Source organism: Dreissena polymorpha, chromosome 8 (genome assembly GCF_020536995.1).
Source record: "Dreissena polymorpha isolate Duluth1 chromosome 8, UMN_Dpol_1.0, whole genome shotgun sequence".
In the NCBI taxonomy this organism is placed as follows: Eukaryota; Metazoa; Mollusca; class Bivalvia; order Myida; family Dreissenidae; genus Dreissena; species Dreissena polymorpha.
The window spans coordinates 86,102,799-86,122,440 of record NC_068362.1 but is presented as its reverse complement, the minus strand read 5'-3'; the positions used below and the strand labels follow the sequence as shown (position 1 = coordinate 86,122,440).

The window sequence follows — 19,642 nt, the reverse complement described above, 5'->3', positions numbered from 1 at the left end:
AGACAGTATAAATGTGAAGACATCTGTATACAGGTGAGAAATCTATGAGATCCTCTATATACCTACCAAGACAGTATAAATGTGAAGACATCTGTATACAGGTGAGAATTCTATCAGATCCTCTAAATACCTACCAAGACAGTATAAATGTGAAGACATCTGTATACAGGTGAGAAATCTATCTGATCCTTTATATACCTACCAAGACAGTATAAATGTGAAGACATCTGTATACAGGTCAGAAATCTATCTGATCCTTTATATACCTACCAAGACAGCATAAATGTGAAGACATCTGTATACAGGTGAGAAATCTATGAGATCCTCTATATACCTACCAAGACAGTATAAATGTGAAGACATCTGTATACAGGTGAAAAATCTATGAGATCCTCTATATACCTACCAAGACAGTATAAATGTGAAGACATCTGTATACAGGTGAGAAATCTATCAGATCCTGGGCGCTCAACTCCTAAAAATATATCATAGGAACAAGTAAATATCTAGGACATCGAATATGTGTGAGTAAAAATATATACATCATGACATGTTATTCTTATGAAAATTATGATGCCTCGAGTCAGTTTCAGGACATAGTTTAGCCTATCTTCGCAAAAACATTGCTTAATGCATGGGCATAAAGTGTTGTCACAGATAAGCCTGTGATCTAGTGATCCAAATATGGGTGGGCGTGTCGAACTCATCAAGGTGCAGCTACATATGAAGTTTCAAAGTTGTAGGTGGAAGCACTTTGATTTTAGAGCCAATGTTCAAAACCTTGACAAAATGTTAAGGTTTTAGCACGACGCAGACAGCAGACGACACGACGACGGACACAACACGACGAGCTGGCTATGACAATACCTCGGGTTTTCTCCGAAAACAGCCGAGCTAAAAATTATAGTCAAGAGAATTAAAACAAATACCTCCTCATCAGTGAAGCGGTGTTCTGTCCCAGCGGCCCCTTCCTGGTCGCTGTCCTGGTCCCTCTCCCCTGTGAAAGGGTTGGGTGGAGCCGGGGCCTTACGCTTCTTTTCACGCTTACGAGCAATCGAAGGGTCCATGTTGTTCTGTTCTGCTGCCTGAGAATACCATATAGAGCGTATTATCAATATTGCCTGTAATGTTTAATCCTTTCAAGACTAAAAGCATAGTGAAAATTGCAATATGCAACCAGCATAAAACCAGAACAGCCTTCAAGTGACTCAGGCTGTTCAGGTTTTATGGTGTCTGCTGCTCATCAGTTTCTAAGGGTTGGAAATGAAGACTTAAAAACTGGAATCTAATAAAGAAAGGTCTTTAATTTTATTTTATTTTCTAAGGACTACAAATAGATCAAAATGTGTATCTGTGTGGTAATGGGTTCAACCAGCTGAACCATGCACATTTTTACCTTAAGCGCAAACCTTAACCTTTGCAACAACAAATTTATTTTGCATGTCAATTTAAACAATTTGACCTTAAAGTACAACGTTGGCTAAAATATACCAAAACTCTTCATATTGCAGTGATTTTTTTTTTGCTTCATATTTTGCAGCCTGTGCCTTTTGGATTGGGAAAAATAGCATGATGAACTATGCAATAGGGAGAAATGAAACATTATTACTATGATTATAAATAACAGAATTCCAATTGTTTATATGTGAATGTTTAAAATGTATGTTATAAAGTGTTACAGAATAATATCCCTCTGTAATAAACTAAAACAAGAGCACCGCATAAAGGGTGCCACGCTCGGCTGCTGGTGCAGCTTTGAATAAATAAAAGTTTGTCAGAATTTTTTATTTTTTTAGAGGTCACAGTGACCTTTACCTTTGACCTAGTGAACCAAAAATGGGTGTGGCATGTAGAACTCATCAAGGTGCAGCTACATATGAAGTTTCAAAGTTGTAGATTGAAGCACTTTGATTTTAGAGCCAATGTTCAAAACCTTAACAAAATGTTAAGGTTTTAGCACGACGCGGACGGCGGACGTCAGACGGCGGACGACAAGCTGGCTATGACAATACCTAGGGTTTTTCTCCGAAAACAGCCGAGCTAAAAAACACAATTATTAAAATTCTGCATATTTTTGGGGGAAATTTCGGATTTATTTTGGGGAAAAAAATGTCACGTTTTGCTTATAGGTAGCAGCCTGTAAGAGGCAGTAATTTGGGGCAAAAAATCACTGTATTGTCTGATCATTAAGCTGTCAATATGTTATTGTATTATATCATTATAAGCAGATCTTATTCAGTAGCTTTTGTCTATGACATACTTCGATAGCAATCATACAACGTCATGTCATCAGCATGAGAAGAGAGGCCATTTTCATTTCAATACAAAAACTTTGGCACCCAGAGATCTTTTTTAAGTGCATAACTTCAGAATAAATACAAAAGTTTCTGAAAGCACAACCTCAGGACTTCATTATCTTTTTTAAATAAATAAATGTTAGTATATTCAAGAAATGTTATTTTATGAACAATTAAATTTGGTTAAATAGCTAATTTGCAGTTATAAAGAGTTGACAGGTGTTTGACGTGTTGACGTGACTCACATATGGACAACGCCCAAAAAATATCCCTCTGCCTTCGTCAGGGGATAATAGAACTCTATACTCACATGGCGCATAGCAACTTCGCCAATCTTGGCGGAGTGTTTGCGTATGTTCTCTAGGAAGTCCTTCAGGTCGGTCATGCTGGCCTCCTTGATCCGGTTTCTCAGCTGTGGTATGGCCTCCGCCATGGTCTGGGAGAACCAGTGGCTGCTCACCCGGGGTAGGTAGGTGTGCTCCAGCTGCTCCAGGGTCTTCAGTGCTGGGTAGAATCTGAAGGATTTCATTAGGATTTCAACATAAGGTTTAACAGGGCTTTTTTCTTGATTGTTTTCGGCAGTTATGGCTTAGGAAAATATTGAGAATTCTGAGAAAGGGGAACAATTTCAAAAGTTAACATTGTCATTGCTGTGTAAGGGCTGAAGGATTTCCACATACAATTTAACAGGGCTTTTTTATTGTGTTAATTTGGGAAAAGGCCTTCAGAAAAACAACAAAAAAGACAGAGAAAGAGGAAAAAATCAAGGTGAAAATGGAGTTGACATTGCATCATTTTAAGTGTTGGGTAGAAGCTAAAAGAATTTCAAGAAAAACCCTGAAAGAAGGACAGCAACACCATAGGTAATAAGTGCTGCTTAAAAGATAAATTGTGAATGCCAGACTAGTCTTGTGACATTTTCTAACAATTTGCTGAATCAATGGAAGTTCTTAGTCTGAAACTTGTTATGAAGGCTGTTAAGCATAGCTTTGATTTGCTACAGATTTATTGCAAGCATGAAGGGCATCAAAAGGTAGCAAGGTAGATCACCGTGCTTTTTATTTCTAGATCTACACATCATACATACACTATAACTGAAAATCACTTTAACTTCAGAAGTACACAAGACCTTTGTTTGTGAAACAAAATGCCCCCTGCTGCGGTTTCTGGCCGCACAGAGGCTATTTTAGAAAAAAATATAAAGTCAAAGGCAAATAACTTCCCCAAAAAACAATGGACTGGAACGAAACTCACACTTCATCTGTAAATCATATAGGTATACTAACATACCAAAATTAAGCACAATATCTGACAGCCATGCATATTTTTTTTTGGAAAAAGGTAATTTTAGAGAAAATTTCTAACTCCAAGGCCCAAAACTTCGCCAAAATCAATGGACAATGAAATGAAACTCACACTTCATCTGTATTACACTGTTAATCAAATATAACGCCCTCAGTTATAACACGGAATCCAATGCAGATGGGTATTGGCTCCTGTTTTTTCTCCAAATTTTCTTCTTTGTATTAAGCGTTTCTTGAAATTCATATATGAGCAAGACAAACAAAATCAGTAATCCAAATGTTTCAGATACATAAAAACACCGGATTTTTGTTACCAGGAAATTAATTCACTTTCATTTTTATCCGGTTTTCAGAAATTGATGACTAAACTTTGCATTTAATCTAAAATGACTCTCACTTTTCCATTGGCTGTAATAATTAAATCTGCGCACACACCGTGTTACCCCACATGTGCATACTCGATCGCACAACCTCAGTCCCAAAATGCACTAAACAAATAACACTTCTGAAAGATGGCGTATATTGTGTTAATAAAATTCTTAAACATATTCATTTTAAAAAATCACAAGAATTTGTATTTGAATTGTGGTTGTAATTATATGGAATTATCGGATATATATATAACAGTTATCAATATAGTATGATTCATATGCCTGCATTGGCGAATGACAACACAACATTGCAATAAATGAGCGAAGAATTAATAACGCTGTTCTGTTTATAATGCGATTTGTGGCTAGGACTCCATCATCCGCATAATTTTGGAGTTACAGAGTAATAGAGACAATTCTGAAAGAAACTCCTCTAGTTTACAAAATCCTTAACTTAGGGCTTCTGCTCTTTTCCCTACAGGTCTTTTAGATCAGTTACATACTAGGAGCCCTGTCTTTGCAATTTCTCAATTGCTAACGGATATAGAATTTATTGGACACTTATTTAGTGGTTCCTTCAACCACGAAATCCATTAACTAATTAATATTGGTTTTACAGTAATTATGATTTTTATGAGTGAAAAGGGAAATGGTGCTTATGCTTGCACAGATGCTACTTACCGTTTGGTTTTCATCTGTTCTTGTAATTTGCTGTACATTTCCAGAACTGAAAAAAAAGCAAAGGGAACAAATTATTGTCCGAAACATACTTATGAAGTACATCAATTGCATGCTGAATAATCTATTAAAATTATATAATATTGTACCTATGTTTCATTTAAAATTCAATCATATATAGTTAATTAGTCATTAAATTAACCCCTTCATTAAGTGTTTTTGAAGATTTTAAATCCCCAACTCTGGGCACTATTATTGCTTTTCCTGATTAACTGAAATAAAATATCCACAACTTAAGCATTGTATATGCCTTTCTATGAAGATGTGCTCTGTTCGGCTTTTGGTGATGCCATTTTTATATGGGTGTTTTCCAACAAGATTTTTTTAACGAAATCTATGATCCCCATCATACAAAAATGGGTCTTATGCCATATGTAGCAAGCTAGCTGCAGACCATGCAATCTGACCAGGAGCTTAGCTGTCGGCTATAACACGCAAGATTTTGAGGTCTCAGTAACTGACAGCAAAGCTCCTGATCAGACTGTGGGGATGCCCAGACTGCTAAAAGGCTAAGGTGACCGCACATCCCATAAGGCCCATTTTCCCAAGATGCAGGTTATATGTGGGAAGGTCAAACATGCCCCCCCCCCCCCTGCATTCTGTTGGTCGTCAAAAAACTCAACCAACACAAACACTTTTTGATTTAAAGTTAAAAAATCTAATGACATAATTTTAAAGCACAAAACTAAAGGACACCTAGCTGAGTGAATAAGACTTTATTACCATTTTCATGTTAAGAATAAGTACCCATTTAATGAAGCCCAAGGCCAGCCATAATACAAATCCCTAGACCCTGTTAAGTCATGTTTCGTATCTATTGCTTAAATGTGACTGTAAAATTCTATGCGCCTCATTCTGGGAAAACTGGGCTAAATGCATGTGCGTAAAGTCTCATCCCAGATTAGCCTGTGAAGCATGCACTTTACACACATGCACTCAGCCCAGTTTCCCCAGAACGAGGGTCCTATGCTGGTCTTCTCCAATCACTTTACTAACCTGGCAGACACAGAGACAGCTGCTCAATGGCGGAGGCGATGTTCTTCTGTACCCGTCTGTATCGCACCAGACCGTCGCCATTTCGCAGCAATGGCTCACAGGACACTTGCAAGGCTGTGTTTGTCGCATCTATTTCACCCTAGATATGCATCATAGGGATTATATAGCTTTTCACACACTTGAGATATAAACAACTGCCTAAAGCTTTCTTCCCTCTCAGAAGCACAGTGAACATTTCTATATCCAACCAGCATAACACCCAGAACACCCTGTAAGTAACTCGCAGACTGTTCACCTAATAAGCTGTTTGCTACTCAACAGTATCTAAGGGTTGGAGATGAAGCTTTTAAAACTTGAATCTATTGAGAATAGTCTTTCATTTACATATTATGATTTTTTTAGGGACCAAAAATGGATCAAAATGCGAATCTAAGTGGTAAAGAGTTTACAAAGATGGACATCTAAACAATTACTTAAAGCATTACAGAGGTTGCCCTGGCCTAGTGGATATGATGTCCACCTATTGATCTAGCTAAGATGGTCTAGATATGATGTCCACCTATTGATCTAGCTAAGATGGTCTAGCTTTTGACCCAAAACCCATGAGCATTCTCTAGATTTTCCCAATTGACACCAAGAACTGGTTCTTTCCAGACTTGACAGCATCTCAATAACCTTCTGGCTTTCAATACAATCACACTAAAATAATACAAAAAACTAAATTAAACTACTGTATACATGTAGCAATTTGATTTATATATGTTTTCTATAATTTCTTGAAGCACAGGTTTATAAGTTATTTCACAGAAATATGTTTAATAAATAACATTATAAGAAGAGATTAAATGCTCACGGCAAAATGGGAACTTTTAAATGACAATAGGCTATGTCAATTTTATGCAAAAGCAGAATTTATATAAATCTATGTACCAGGCCACAATTAAAATATTGTTGGTTTGCCCTTTACCGACCCTAAATTTTACAGGTGGGTAGGTAGGTAGGAAAATTATTTTATTTTATTTGAGAAATTATATTTTTTATACACTAATAGTCTATAAATATTTAAAACACTGTTATTAAAGCACTGTTGCAGTGTACGAAGCCCTATGTAGCTTAACATTATCTTGTTTGCTGTTTCTTGCATATATTAATATCAAATGCATGTTTGTGTGTTATTACATTAAATATTTGTTCATTATATGATGTTAATTGCTCAAATGCATTTGTAATTATTTAACAGCCAGCCAGCTTTTATTTTTAACTTTAACCTTTCCCTTAAATTGCGCTTAATTAGCATGCAACAAGCGTTGAAGGAGTGTAGAAAGACAGCCCAAAGCCTTTAATGGAAAAATTCAGACATGGCGAAAGACCGTCACATTTTACAGGCCAGACTTGCCTACCAGGAGAAACAATTCACAGGCCAGCTGAAATTTTTACAGGCCTCAATTTTAAGTGTTTGACCGGTTAGTGCATAGTTCGTCATGGCAAAGTAAATTCATAAAAGGGCAAACTGAACATTATTATAAAGCATTATTTCTTCTTGAATGCTCTGCGCTTTTATGAGTACATACGTACAGCTCAGAGGGTCAATAGCTGGGAGTTGTATTATTGCAACTAACATAAGCATGAAAACTTGATTTGGGGAAATAAATTAAGGGTGTTAGATTCAGTTTGTGGATATATTAACGCTTTAAACATATATACTTGAGTGTTGTCGATGTATTTAGCTAAGAGACATTAATATTTTAAATAAGTTTACCATTACATATCCATTTCACTAACATGCCATTACAGTAAACTGTTTAGTGTGGCAAACATAATAAAGCAGAATATGCACATGAATCTGATTAAACACAGATCCACTTGCATATAAATCAAATCATGTTTGTCTTTTATTTTGCATTTTCGAACAATAATCCTGTAACTGTTAAATGTATTTTTCCTTGCGAGTAGACTGCATTCCAATTTTCAAACACTTGTTCTGTGACATTCAGTTCATACATTTCCAAAAAAGAGAGTTTTATTTGTATCTAAAACGTATGCTCCATCGTAGAATGACACGCTCTTTTCATTAATCCTTACTAATTATATGATGTCCGTCGTAAATTCGATAGTCATTTGTCCTCGCTGAGCATCGTAATTTCTTTTCATTGTCCGCCGTCTTAGATCATGTTAACAGCATGTGTACAACGAACGTAAACTCGTATATGTCCGACTACTTTCGCGAACCAATAGTTAAGGTAGTGCACCTCTAATGGGCACATATCCAAATATAATCTAATTAATTATTTTCTTAATCAGCATCATTTCACTGAACTACATGCAAATTTGTAGGTAGGCTTTCCGTGCTTTTTAAAAAAATATACCGTTTTTTTCAAAACCACCCCCACGCTCAGTTTTTGTACAGTTTATTTTCACCCCTGGGGTATATAAAAGTTCCATAATTCATTCAAATTTCTAAATATGGGCATGCTGTTGGTGTGTATAGATGCAGTAAAGGTGTTTAAAATTTAAACAAGATTAAATAAGTATTCTTTTACAGACATTTATTTTTTACAAATTTTTATCTATGGAAGAGCGCCATGAAATGTAAGTGATTTCAGCCAAGTAAAAATTGGGTCGGTTAAAAACAAAGTGTCATAAAATTCAAAATAGTACCATTTAAGTTATATTTTAAACATAGTTTTTATAGAAACACTAAATACAGCAAAAATACCAAGAAATAGACAAATTTACCGTTTACTTTTTGAAATAAAAATAAAAATTCAACATGCATCATCCGTATTTTCAGCAGTAAATCACCCAATTTAGCCATAACGTTGTTTTAATTTAAAAAATTGAAGGATGTGCATACAAATTTCAACATATTAACAACAAAACATAGCATATATGCATCATTTAATCAAATTACGTTAGAAAAGAAATAAAACGTGTCGCAAAAACTATGCGATGTCGGTAGGATTCGAACCTGCGCGGGAAGATCCCAAAAGATTTATAGTCCATCGCCTTAACCACTAGGCCACGACAACTTCACATTTGCGCAAGCTTAAATTAGATATGCATACGTAAACAGGTAAAAAGGCTCGCCAATCTTTGAAGAAATCGCGAAATCGTATTTTTTCAGATGATATTTGGATCAAAGTCAATATTTATTGTGAAAATAATGTATTCTAAAGGAATTACGTAAACATATAACAAAATTCGAACTTTGAAAAAAATAAAATGCATCTCTCGGAAATAACCCATCATTGAAGATCGACAATGATCGTAAAATAAATCGCGGGAAATCATTAGAGGTGCACTACCTTAAGTATGATGTCGTTCGGCCATTTTCACGGAACACTGCCGATCGCGATGCTGGTTATAGACGCTTGCATTACTGTCTATATTGTGGCGTATGAAATTCCAACCATCGGAGTGACCTAGATCGGTCAGGGGCTATAATAATAGACAGGGATATAAATACGCGCACGAATAAATATTGCTGTTGGCTCTTTTATGATTGTCGAAAAAAAACGAAAATAAAAAAAATACGTTTTCAGAAATCGCAATAAAATTTTTCGGGTCGGGGGGTAAAAAGTGAGTCGGTCGGTAAAGGGCAAACAAACTCAATTTTAATTTAGGCCCCATAAACAGGACACATACATTTTTGAGCCTAGCTATTGGAAAACTGGACTTACTGAATGTGCATCAAGTGTCATCTCAGATTAGCCTGTGCAGTCTGAAGAGGCTAATTAGAGACAACACTTTTTGCCTAAACGAGTTTTAACGAAAAATACCAGAAAAACTGACTGCAAAGACTAACCAAGTTTAACAAACAAGCGTTTAGAGGGATTTCTATTTCCAATATGACAAACAAACATCTACAAATGCTCATTGAAAATTGAAAAATAAAATTCAAGAGATCTTTTGTCAAAAATAAAGTATAACTGCTAATGTGTGATACGAAAGTGTGTCCATTTTGCTTCTATTGGCTTCTAAGCACCAAGTGCCAGTACCGTACTTACAATGTATTACGCGCAGTTTAAAAAACCAAATTTCAATTCAACAAGTTGGTGTGCGTTAAATGTGAAAACGACGCTATTCAGAGTGCAAATTTGAAAAAAAATCATAGTGCTATTCTAAATATCCTTAACAGACTCCATGTTTGCCATTTAAAATCACGTGCACAATATACTTGGTTGCGCGTAATGTATTGTAAAGTACTGTATGATAAAACTTACCCTTAAATGGGCGGCATCTGTGCTAACTTGTAGAAGTTCTCTGACCGAGTCAATGAAGCCCTGGTAGTGGTAGTTGCACATACGCTCTATCTCACTGTCGTGAAACTTGATACGCGAGGCCAGCAGCTCCACAAACTTGTTGAGCTCATCATCGTCATACACTGCCCTACAGTACACACAAATGTTGTTTGGTACTGTCAGATCATACACTGCCCTACAGTACACATAGATGTTGTTTGGTACTGTCAGAATATATACACTGCCCTACAGTACACACAGATGTTTGGTACTGTCAGAATTTTTTTTTCATTTTTGGTAATAGGGCCAGGGCCCCTTGGCTTTGACAAATTGTGTCCTTTTGACTAAAATTTTGTTATTTTTCAGATTTTTTCGCTAAATAGTATAAAATTGAGAATATAAGTTTAAAGTCATTTCAATATTATATTAATTAAATTTCCATTTATAGAACAGGATATGGAGATTAGTGGTGTCTACATGTTTTCACTAACAAAACATTTACTTTTTTTAAACTTTAAGAATTTTTGGCATTCATTTCTGAAAAAATATATACTTGGAATTGGAAATTGAAATTGGAAATTTGACCAACAAAATCACCGACTCATGGTCAATAAAATAAGGCTTTTTTTTCCATAGTATACATTGTGAACAGTGCTTACGTTAGTGGATGGCGGGCATAAATTATGCCCAAAAACGGCAGTCGTATTACCATTTTACAAATAGTGGAAGTCCCTAGGACATCAGATAATCCGCATCAGCCAATCAGCGCTCAGGCAACCAAATACACGCAGACCACATGTGAAGGTGTAAACAATAACTGCACATGTCTCAGATCAATACTGACCTATCCCAACTACTGCAGCGCTGTAGATACAGCATAAATGACTTGTTTTCAGTAAGTGAAAAAGATTTGACATTAAAAAATGCACTACAATTTTTTTAACCAAAAGAAAAGATATTGGGATTTACTTAGCTTCGAAGTTTTTATTCAGCAATCAAATATATATGTCCACACTTTCCCAGAGGAAGAATGAAGTGAAATTGTACATGAAGTCTATTTTTAATTGCTTTCAAGCATTACAAAGAATGTAAACAACATATATTGGCAATTTTTATTTGGGGCTATAGAATTATCGTAAATTTACGTGAATAATGAAACCTTGAGATGCTTGTTGGAAAACACATTTAATTATACACATTTTAAAATACTTATTCGATAATTTTCTATACTAATGTATAACATGGGAATAACACAAAATGCGATAAGGTAGGTTATATCTCGATCCGGAACTGTAGTGTACTCAGTACAATTTTCAGACGCTTTTTATTCTTAAAAATTCACTATCACGTTCGCAACATTTTCTGAAAGGAGGTACATGTTACATTTAATTAATTTGTTGTTTGGTGATGCTCGATGCTCCTAAATCTCAGGTTTTTTTTGGCCCGATTTTATAGCCGAAATTCGGCTATGTTCCCAATCCCAAAAAGTATACTTTTTTCCCAAAATGTGGCAAAAAATTCCCAATTTCCCCCCCAAAAAAATAAAAAAAAATTCTTTTTTTTTTTGGAAGAAGTTTCTTATGCGTATTTTATCTCAATTTTAATTCAATTACATCTAACAAAGTATTTTATGATTTTGTTCTTTTAATTTTAATGATTATAAAGTGTTATATCAAATTTAGTATTTCCCTAATTAGTGGACTTTTTGTGTGAAAAAAAAGGCTAATGAATTAATTTTCCCAATTTCATGAAAATGCCGATAAAATTCCCAATTCCAAAGCCATGGGCTATCTTCCCAAAAAGTGGGGAAAAAAACCCTGAATCTCGTCACGTGATTCAACCATGTTCAAAGGGAATCTCCCCATCCTTCAATTCACTGTAATATATTCAATTGTGTTAAATGACAGACGTTTGTATTAATGAAATTCTTTAACACATTCATTGTCAACATTGGCCATATTTTGGTTTTGAACAATAGAAATGGCAATTATACTGGATTATCAGGTAAAAGATAGAATTGGAAAATTCAGGTTTCCAGCCAGGACTTTGAACTTTTGAAAGCTAGATGAAGCGCTGTGGTGAAGCAATTTTGTTTGCTTATCTAAACCCCAGAAGAGGTTACACTCATATTGAGCAGAAAGAATGGTAGAACATGTGACTAATGTTTAGTTGCTGACATCATTCAATGAGTTCCCCCAACAACCAATATCATCAGTTATGTGTCACACATGTTATTTCCTAAATTGTACTTTATTACACATAAAACTTGTCTTTAAACTGTAGGCACTTTACCTTATTCAACTGAACCTTATCAGTGTAATCCGGGAACAATAATTGTAAAACTGTAACAATAACAAATGCCCTAAAATACTTTGATGCCAGATATACAAATCAAGAGGGTATGATTTTATTCATAATAATAATTTCCAGCTGAATTTGAGATTTAGTCAGTGTGCTTTTAATGTTACTCCAATTGTCAAATGAAAGTGCAATACATGTATCATTGTGTCCATTATTCTATAAACTACTGTACATGTAATACACTAAATACACTACACTAAATACAATACACTAAATTGGCGGTAGGACTAGATACCGAAAACAGTACTGTTTTCGCGAAAACAGTAAAATTCACAGAGAACAGTGTCTTATTATATGAAAACACTGAATATTTAGACGAAAACACCGCTTTATCTATGTCTGGTTTGAAAAAGAATAGTAGCTTAAAGATATTTCAATATATATGTTAAAACTTTTTACTAAAATGTATTTTAATAAAAATAATTCGCATTCATTTTTTTTCGAAAACAGTAAAATGTACTCCCGAAAACAGTGAACAAATATACGAAAACTGTATGTATTCAATATGTTAGTAACAAAAAGATATCCATATTGCATAACCAATTCTATTTTATTATTTTTATAGAAGTCTAATAATTTAAGAACCCTAATTCAAACTATGAAACAAATAAATACTACCGAAAACAAATACCGTAAACAGCATAGCAAATGGGTGTCATAATATATCGCTTTTATATATAAGTTTGCAAAGTCAGCAATGTTTGATTAACATACCGGTTCGTGTGTTCTTACTTTTATATATATTTGCATTTTATTAGAAATAATTTCACATGATTTATTCTTGTACAGAAAGTTATAAAAATAAACAAAATATGCAAACTATGAATTATTTGTTTGTTCGTCAGTCCTTGCATAACACCTTCAATTGTTTGTATAATAATAGGCATGCATTACGTTTTTTGGAGTGTAAAGTATTTGTTATGATAGGTGTGAAACCATTGTTTAATACCAGCATATATGGTTTTTAATCCAATTACGCAAATGTAATGGGCCATTGCCCTAAGGTGAATAAATAATAAATCTGCCAGGTTTTATAACTTTAATCTGGTCATGAAAATGCATGACCGAAGTGACACAAGATAAGTGAAAATAGGGAAGAAATCTGGTAAAATAGCGCTGTAAAATGTACTGTCCGAAAATTGAGAGTCATAATTTATGGATGAAAATCCGTATGTCCGAAAATTTGAATCACAAAAGAATTAACTGAAAACTTAGAGTAAGTAAGGTATGTTTCATTCTTGTATTTATCCCTATCCATTATACAAACGCATTCATAAGTGTTTTTTTTTCCATTATTTCAGGTATGCCATACCTGGAGTCATTTTAAATGGTACCAGAGTATCACGAAATCTCTTGAGAAAATAAATAATTAATATATAGCATCATTTAAATGCGTACTGGAGCTAACAGTCATTAAAATCTAAGTTTAATGCCACAATCACGATGTAAAGGTGGTAAATCGAACTGATTTCGGTAACTTAACTGTTTTCGGAATCATGTCCTAGTATTATATAATGCTTCTGTTTTTTAACAGGAATAAAATGCTTTCTGTAAAAAAATAAATAATTAATAAACAGCATCATTTAAATGCGTACTAGAGTAAGCATTCGTTAAAATCATAGTTTACCGCCACTATCACGCAGGGGTTCTAAAATATGCTGTCCGAGTTGTCCGAGTCGTCAATTTACCCTTCCGGGCAAGCAGTTTTTGAAAGCTGGCTTGTCCGGGGACAAGTAAAATTTACGTGGTAAAATTTGTTTTGAGAACGAAACTTCAATATTTTTCGAAAATAAAAAACGAAGTTTATATAAATAGCTTATGATTTATCTGCGGACTAGCACACTTTTTTAACTGGAGGTATGTTATTTTCCGATAATAATTATTTAATGTGGTAAACCAGTCCACGAGTATATATAGCAACAGCCAATCACGCATAAGAAAACAATTTTAATCAGGGACCTATGTCCCTGTTTTAATAGAGAAACCAGCACACATGTGTATAGCAACAGCCAATCACGCATAAGAATTTTAAGATAACACTTTTCGTACATTGCAAATGGCCGCATACATGTTCTAACGACCTGCATTCGATTTTTATATAATAAAACCACTTCAACGTCTAGCCATGACGCTAATCAGACCAATGATAAAATCAGTTTGGCGTCGGAAAAGAAGAGACAAGCTGAGTATGAATATGATAAACACACGACGCCAAGCGGAAACGAGAATTTTTTGAGTCTTGGCTAATTGATTTTCCTTGGCTTGAAACGTTGCCGATTAGTGTAAATGTAAACTTCGTAAGGAGTTTCCTTTATTAGCGGATAATTATATACTTATAATTAACGGAGATTATTTTATTTCAAGTGAATTGTCTAGTCATGTTGAGATTATTAAATATCCGAGATGGTATCATGTTAGTCGAACTTGTGGACGCTCTCAAATATTAAGCTACTTTTTATATTGGTAATATTTGGAGTTCTAAAGAATTTAGCCCACATAAAAAGTATCTCTAAATTCTTTGCGCGTCTTATAAATAAGACTAGTATCATGTGTGACTTAAACGTGATCTTATTATATGCACATCTTGCTTGTATTTTTTGTTTAATTTTCTAGTTAACTATGTTTATAATTTGAAATAGAATTTAACAAAAGTGTATGCTTGTATTATTTGCTTAATTAGTAATGACCTTTTCCTTTATCTATCTTAAAAGTACGGACAAGTACTTCTTTGGTACGGACAAGTGAATTTGTGGGTCCAACTTGTCCGTGGACAATTAGACTCTTAAAATATTTCAGAACCCCTGTCACGATGTGAAGGTGGGAAATCTAACTGTTTCCGGTATCATGTCTTCGTATTATATAATGCTTCCGTTTTTTAAACAGGAATAAGTTTTTTTGTAAAAATGAAATAATTGATATATAGCATCATTAAAATGTGTGCTGGAGTAAACATTCATTAAAATCATAGTTTTACGCCACTATCACGATGTAAAGGTGGGACATCTGTTTTCGGTAAATTTACTGTTTTCGGTATCATGTCATCATAATATATTATGCTTCCGTTTTTAAACAGGACTAAAATGTTTTTTTGTAAAAAAGAAATATTTAATATTTAGTTTCATTTAAATGCGTACTGCATTAAACCATAGTTTATGCAACTAACAATGTAAAGGTGGGGAATCTATCTGTTTTCGGTAAATTTAATGTTTTCGCTAATACAGTACTGTTTTCGTTATCTAGTCACACCCCTAAATTGGTGTGGCAGCGGATTTATAATTACGAATCTGGAGTAAGCTATATAAAGTAAAGTAAGTTTCAGAGAATGTGTGCAAATTATATTTCATATTTTCTAATCTGGTAGAATTTAAACATGTGATCATTCTCAATTTTTTCTTTTGATTAAAAATGCCCAATCGGAAGGGCCCCACTACCTTTCCGTCAAATGCAAAAAACACTGCAGACTATATGCCTTATTACCCCACCCCTCAAACTGTCAAGAAAACTGTTGACAGTTACAAAATAAACAAGCAATACACCTTAAAGCGGTGGCCAGTGGGCCATCTGAGGTTTCTATTTCTGTTATCAGGTGTTCATGTTTGGTGTTGACCCCTTGTCGATTACTGTCTTCCTCTGGTACTTTCTCTAAAACCTTCCAATTTTCATTTCGAGTTTTCTTGGGAGTTGCTTCCGCCATTGCATATTTTTCGGGCATGCGCATAAAGCTTGTCGAGTAGGTTAGAAAGCACTAATAAAAGGTCATATAAGAAAGCTCTCTAATGCATGTTTTGAACCGTTTAGGTTTCTTAAGTTACCGGTAATAACGTGGTGTCATTTTTTGGCTTAGATTGTAAGGATGTGGGCGGAGCGGGGGGGGGGGGGGTAACCAACGTTTGATTTGTATTTTTATATTTCTATATCTAATATTCAATCAAATAGTGTCAAAATAACCAGCAGAAGGCCTATACCAAAATTATAAAATTATAATACTGCATCGTATACTAGTAATTTGTTAATTATAGTTACGCAACAAACTGGATCTTGAAAGTGTAACTATACCATATAATAAAGAAATGTACAGCTGATATATCTGAATCTGAATCGATACGTTGCAGGGCCTTGTAAGGCGTAGGTCGCAACGGGAGAGAGACTAGTCCAATTGTGGATTAAGCAGCGCAGTCCTGAAACTATTGACGGAAGCCGCGCACACAACACTGTCACTAAGTTTGTTCCAGTCTAATACAGTTCTGGGAAAGAAGGAGTTTTTAAATTGTTCGGTTTTGCACACAAAAGTTTTAAAGCACTTTGTATTATTTGTCACTTGGTTTTCTAGAATGTTTGTAGCTTGATAGTCATTAAATAATTTAGGCTTAACGTTTCTTTTATTTCTTGCTGGTGTTAGTATGTCATGACAAGGTAAGGTTGGCACCTTCCCCCCGACAACTTTGTACAGGAAGGTGAGTCGATTGGTCTTTCGTCTGTCCTGTAGGCTTTGAAGTTCCAGTGTTTTCAACATTGAAGATACACAGCCTTCGTCCTGCGAGCGGTAATCCCCTGTGATGAATCTAGCCGCTTGTCTTTAGATGCGCTCGATCTTGTCAATATGCTTTGCTAGATGTGGGTCCCATACCACAGAGCTGTACTCAAGTGTTGATCTGACTAACGCTAAGTAAGCTGTTTTTCTACAGGTGATCGGACAGTGTTTGAGGTTTCTACGTATGAATCCTAGGGTACAGTTAGCTTTCTTGATTATTTTATTGATGTGGGTGTCCCAGTTTAAGTTGGAGGATATTGTGACGCCAAGGTATGGATTTTCTTCGACCTGTTGGAGGATGTGTTTATTTAATTCATAGAAGTGAGATGATCTGTTGTTAATGCTCAGGATGTAACATTTTTTGGCATTGAAATGCATTCCCCATGAAGATGCCCAGATTTCCAACGCTTTCAGGTCGTCTTGGAGGGCTATGTGGTCTTGTATGGATCGTATGGGCCTGTACAAGAGGCAATCGTCTGCGAACAGTCGTACTTGTGACTTAACTGTGTCAGGGAGGTCATTTATGTGGCACAAAAACAAGAGGGGGCCGAGGACGGTTCCTTGGGGTACTCCTGAGTCAACATGGGCGGTTGTGGATTTCTCCCCTTCTAGGACAACATGCATGTTGCGATTGGTTAGGAAATCTCTTAGCCATGTATTCAGTGGGCCATCGATGCCATAACCGGAAAGTTTATTCAGGAGCTTCTCGTGTGGGACGGTGTCAAACGCTTTCGAGAAATCGAGTATGGCCATGTCTATTTGGCTTCCATTGTCGTAGTTAATTAGGAGGTCATGGATGGTTGTAATAAGTTGCGTTTCGCAGGAATAGCCAGATCTAAAGCCGTGGTTGAGTGAAGTAAGTATTTTGTTCTGTTCTAGATGGTTAAGTATATGTTTGCAGATTATGTGTTCGAGAAGTTTGCATGATATTGAAGTTAGAGATACAGGTCGATAATTCTCTGCCAAGTGAACATCTCCTTTTTTGAAGACAGGGGCGATGTTTGCATTCCGCCAGTCACTTGGTAGCGTCCCTTGGTCCAGTGATTTCTGGAAGATATATTGTATGGCTGGGGCTAGTTCAGCTGCACAGTTCTTGAGAACAATGGTTGGGATACTGTCTGGGCCTCTAGCTTTGGAAATGTTCAAATCAGCAAGTAATTTCTTTACGCCTTCCTCTGTTATGTGTAGTGGGGGTATTGATCTTGTTGTCTTATAAAGGTTGGGTAACACCCCACCTTTATCTTCTTTGGTGAAAACTGAGCTGAATTGGTCTAATAGTATCTGTGCCTTTGTTTTGCTATCATTCATAAGTTGACCCAATTTTTTAAGCGGTGCTACGCCTGTGTTGTCTTGGCGGCGTGACTTAACATATCTCCAGAATGGCTTTGTGTTGTTTTCGTCTAGTCCGCTTTGTATGGTGTTGTTTATGTAATCAATTTCAGCCTTTTTAAAAGCCTTCTTGCAGTGTTTTTGGTAGCGCTTGTAGGTGTCCCAATTGTTGGTTATCTTGGCTTTCTTGTGAAGTCTTGCTTTGCGCTTTATCATTCTGTGTAGATCTTTCTTGAACCAGGGTAGGGATTTCCGGTGTTTACACATTTTGGATGGAACATGTTTGTCTACAATTTTGTGAATTCCTGACTTTAATGTTTCCCAAAGGTTTTCAATTGGTAGTGATGGGTTAGATGCTAATATGGTGGATGAAAGTTCCTTTGTGGCTTCAGATATGGTTGGCCAACTCGCTTTAGAGTATTGATATATTTTTCGAGGATGTTGCTTGATCACATGGGGGATAATATTAAGTTCTGTGACAATCATAGCATGGTCGCTAATACCTGGTACTGATGTGGATGTTTTAACCAGTGACCCAGCAAACAATATATATGGGACCCATATGGGTCCCATGTGGGCACCTATATGGGCCCCATGTGGGCTGCCAACATGGGCTGCCCCATGAAAGTATATGGGGAAGCCCAGATAGGACCCATGTGGAGCCCGGTTGCACTACCCATCTGGGTCCCATGTTGGCAGCCCACATGGGGCCCATATAGTTGCCCACATGGGACCCATATAGGTCCAACATGGGCATCCCTTTTACTCAATATGGGCTACATACAGGCAGCCCTTTTACTCAATATTGGCTACATACGGGTAGCCCTTTTACTCAATATGGACTACATACGGGCAGCATTGTACTAAATATGGGCTACAAACTGGTAGCATTGTATTCAATATGGGTACACAGAGCCTGTAAAATTTTGGACAACGCATTAATGGAAATTCAGGTCATGTTAGAAATAATATGTAGGCTGCAAACATGAAATACTGTGTTCAAATTGAACATAAGACAAAAGATTCTTGTACATGTACTTCCAATTTCATTTTTTTAATGTTTAATCTATTTCTTCTTGCTGGAACAGAGCGATATCAAAGGGTTCAAGAGCTAAATAGCATTATCCTGCAAGAAATACAAGGTTTTTGTTAAAAGACTTAAAAATTTATTAAAGTACTCTCAACTTTTATTCACATAAAGTATTACACACATATACATGGATACATACATACATAGCAGGAGGATCCCAAGTTAACTATTCTACCAGAGAATTCTAAAATAATATGGTGATTCCTAACTTTTTGAATGTAACATCAGCAAAAATATTTTACATGAAGTTGCTAACGAAAACATGTTTCTATCTAATGTTCTATCCGCTTTTACATGAAGTTGCTTACAAACACATGTTTCTATCTAATGTTCTATCTGCAAGGAGTAATGAAACTCATAATCTATAAACCCAAACCAACAGTA

At 35.6% G+C, this 19,642-nt stretch overlaps 1 protein-coding gene across 4 annotated transcripts in view; it reads right to left on the bottom strand.

The window, feature by feature from the left end:
• The window catches only part of LOC127840840 (exocyst complex component 6B-like), a 54,381-nt gene extending 38,353 nt beyond the window's left edge, over positions 1-16,028 (bottom strand). For all 4 annotated transcript variants that reach the window (XM_052369269.1, XM_052369271.1, XM_052369270.1 and 1 more), the window contains exons 1-7: positions 15,845-16,028; positions 9,930-10,095; positions 5,707-5,845; positions 4,654-4,699; positions 2,608-2,812; positions 930-1,085; positions 407-475 (exon numbers count right to left, since the gene is read on the bottom strand). In XM_052369269.1, the coding sequence (XP_052225229.1) occupies positions 407-475; positions 930-1,085; positions 2,608-2,812; positions 4,654-4,699; positions 5,707-5,845; positions 9,930-10,095; positions 15,845-16,026 (963 nt within the window). In that variant the 5' untranslated portion in view covers positions 16,027-16,028. The remainder of the gene's footprint in view (positions 1-406; positions 476-929; positions 1,086-2,607; positions 2,813-4,653; positions 4,700-5,706; positions 5,846-9,929; positions 10,096-15,844) is intronic.
• Positions 16,029-19,642: the final 3,614 nt, after the last annotated feature.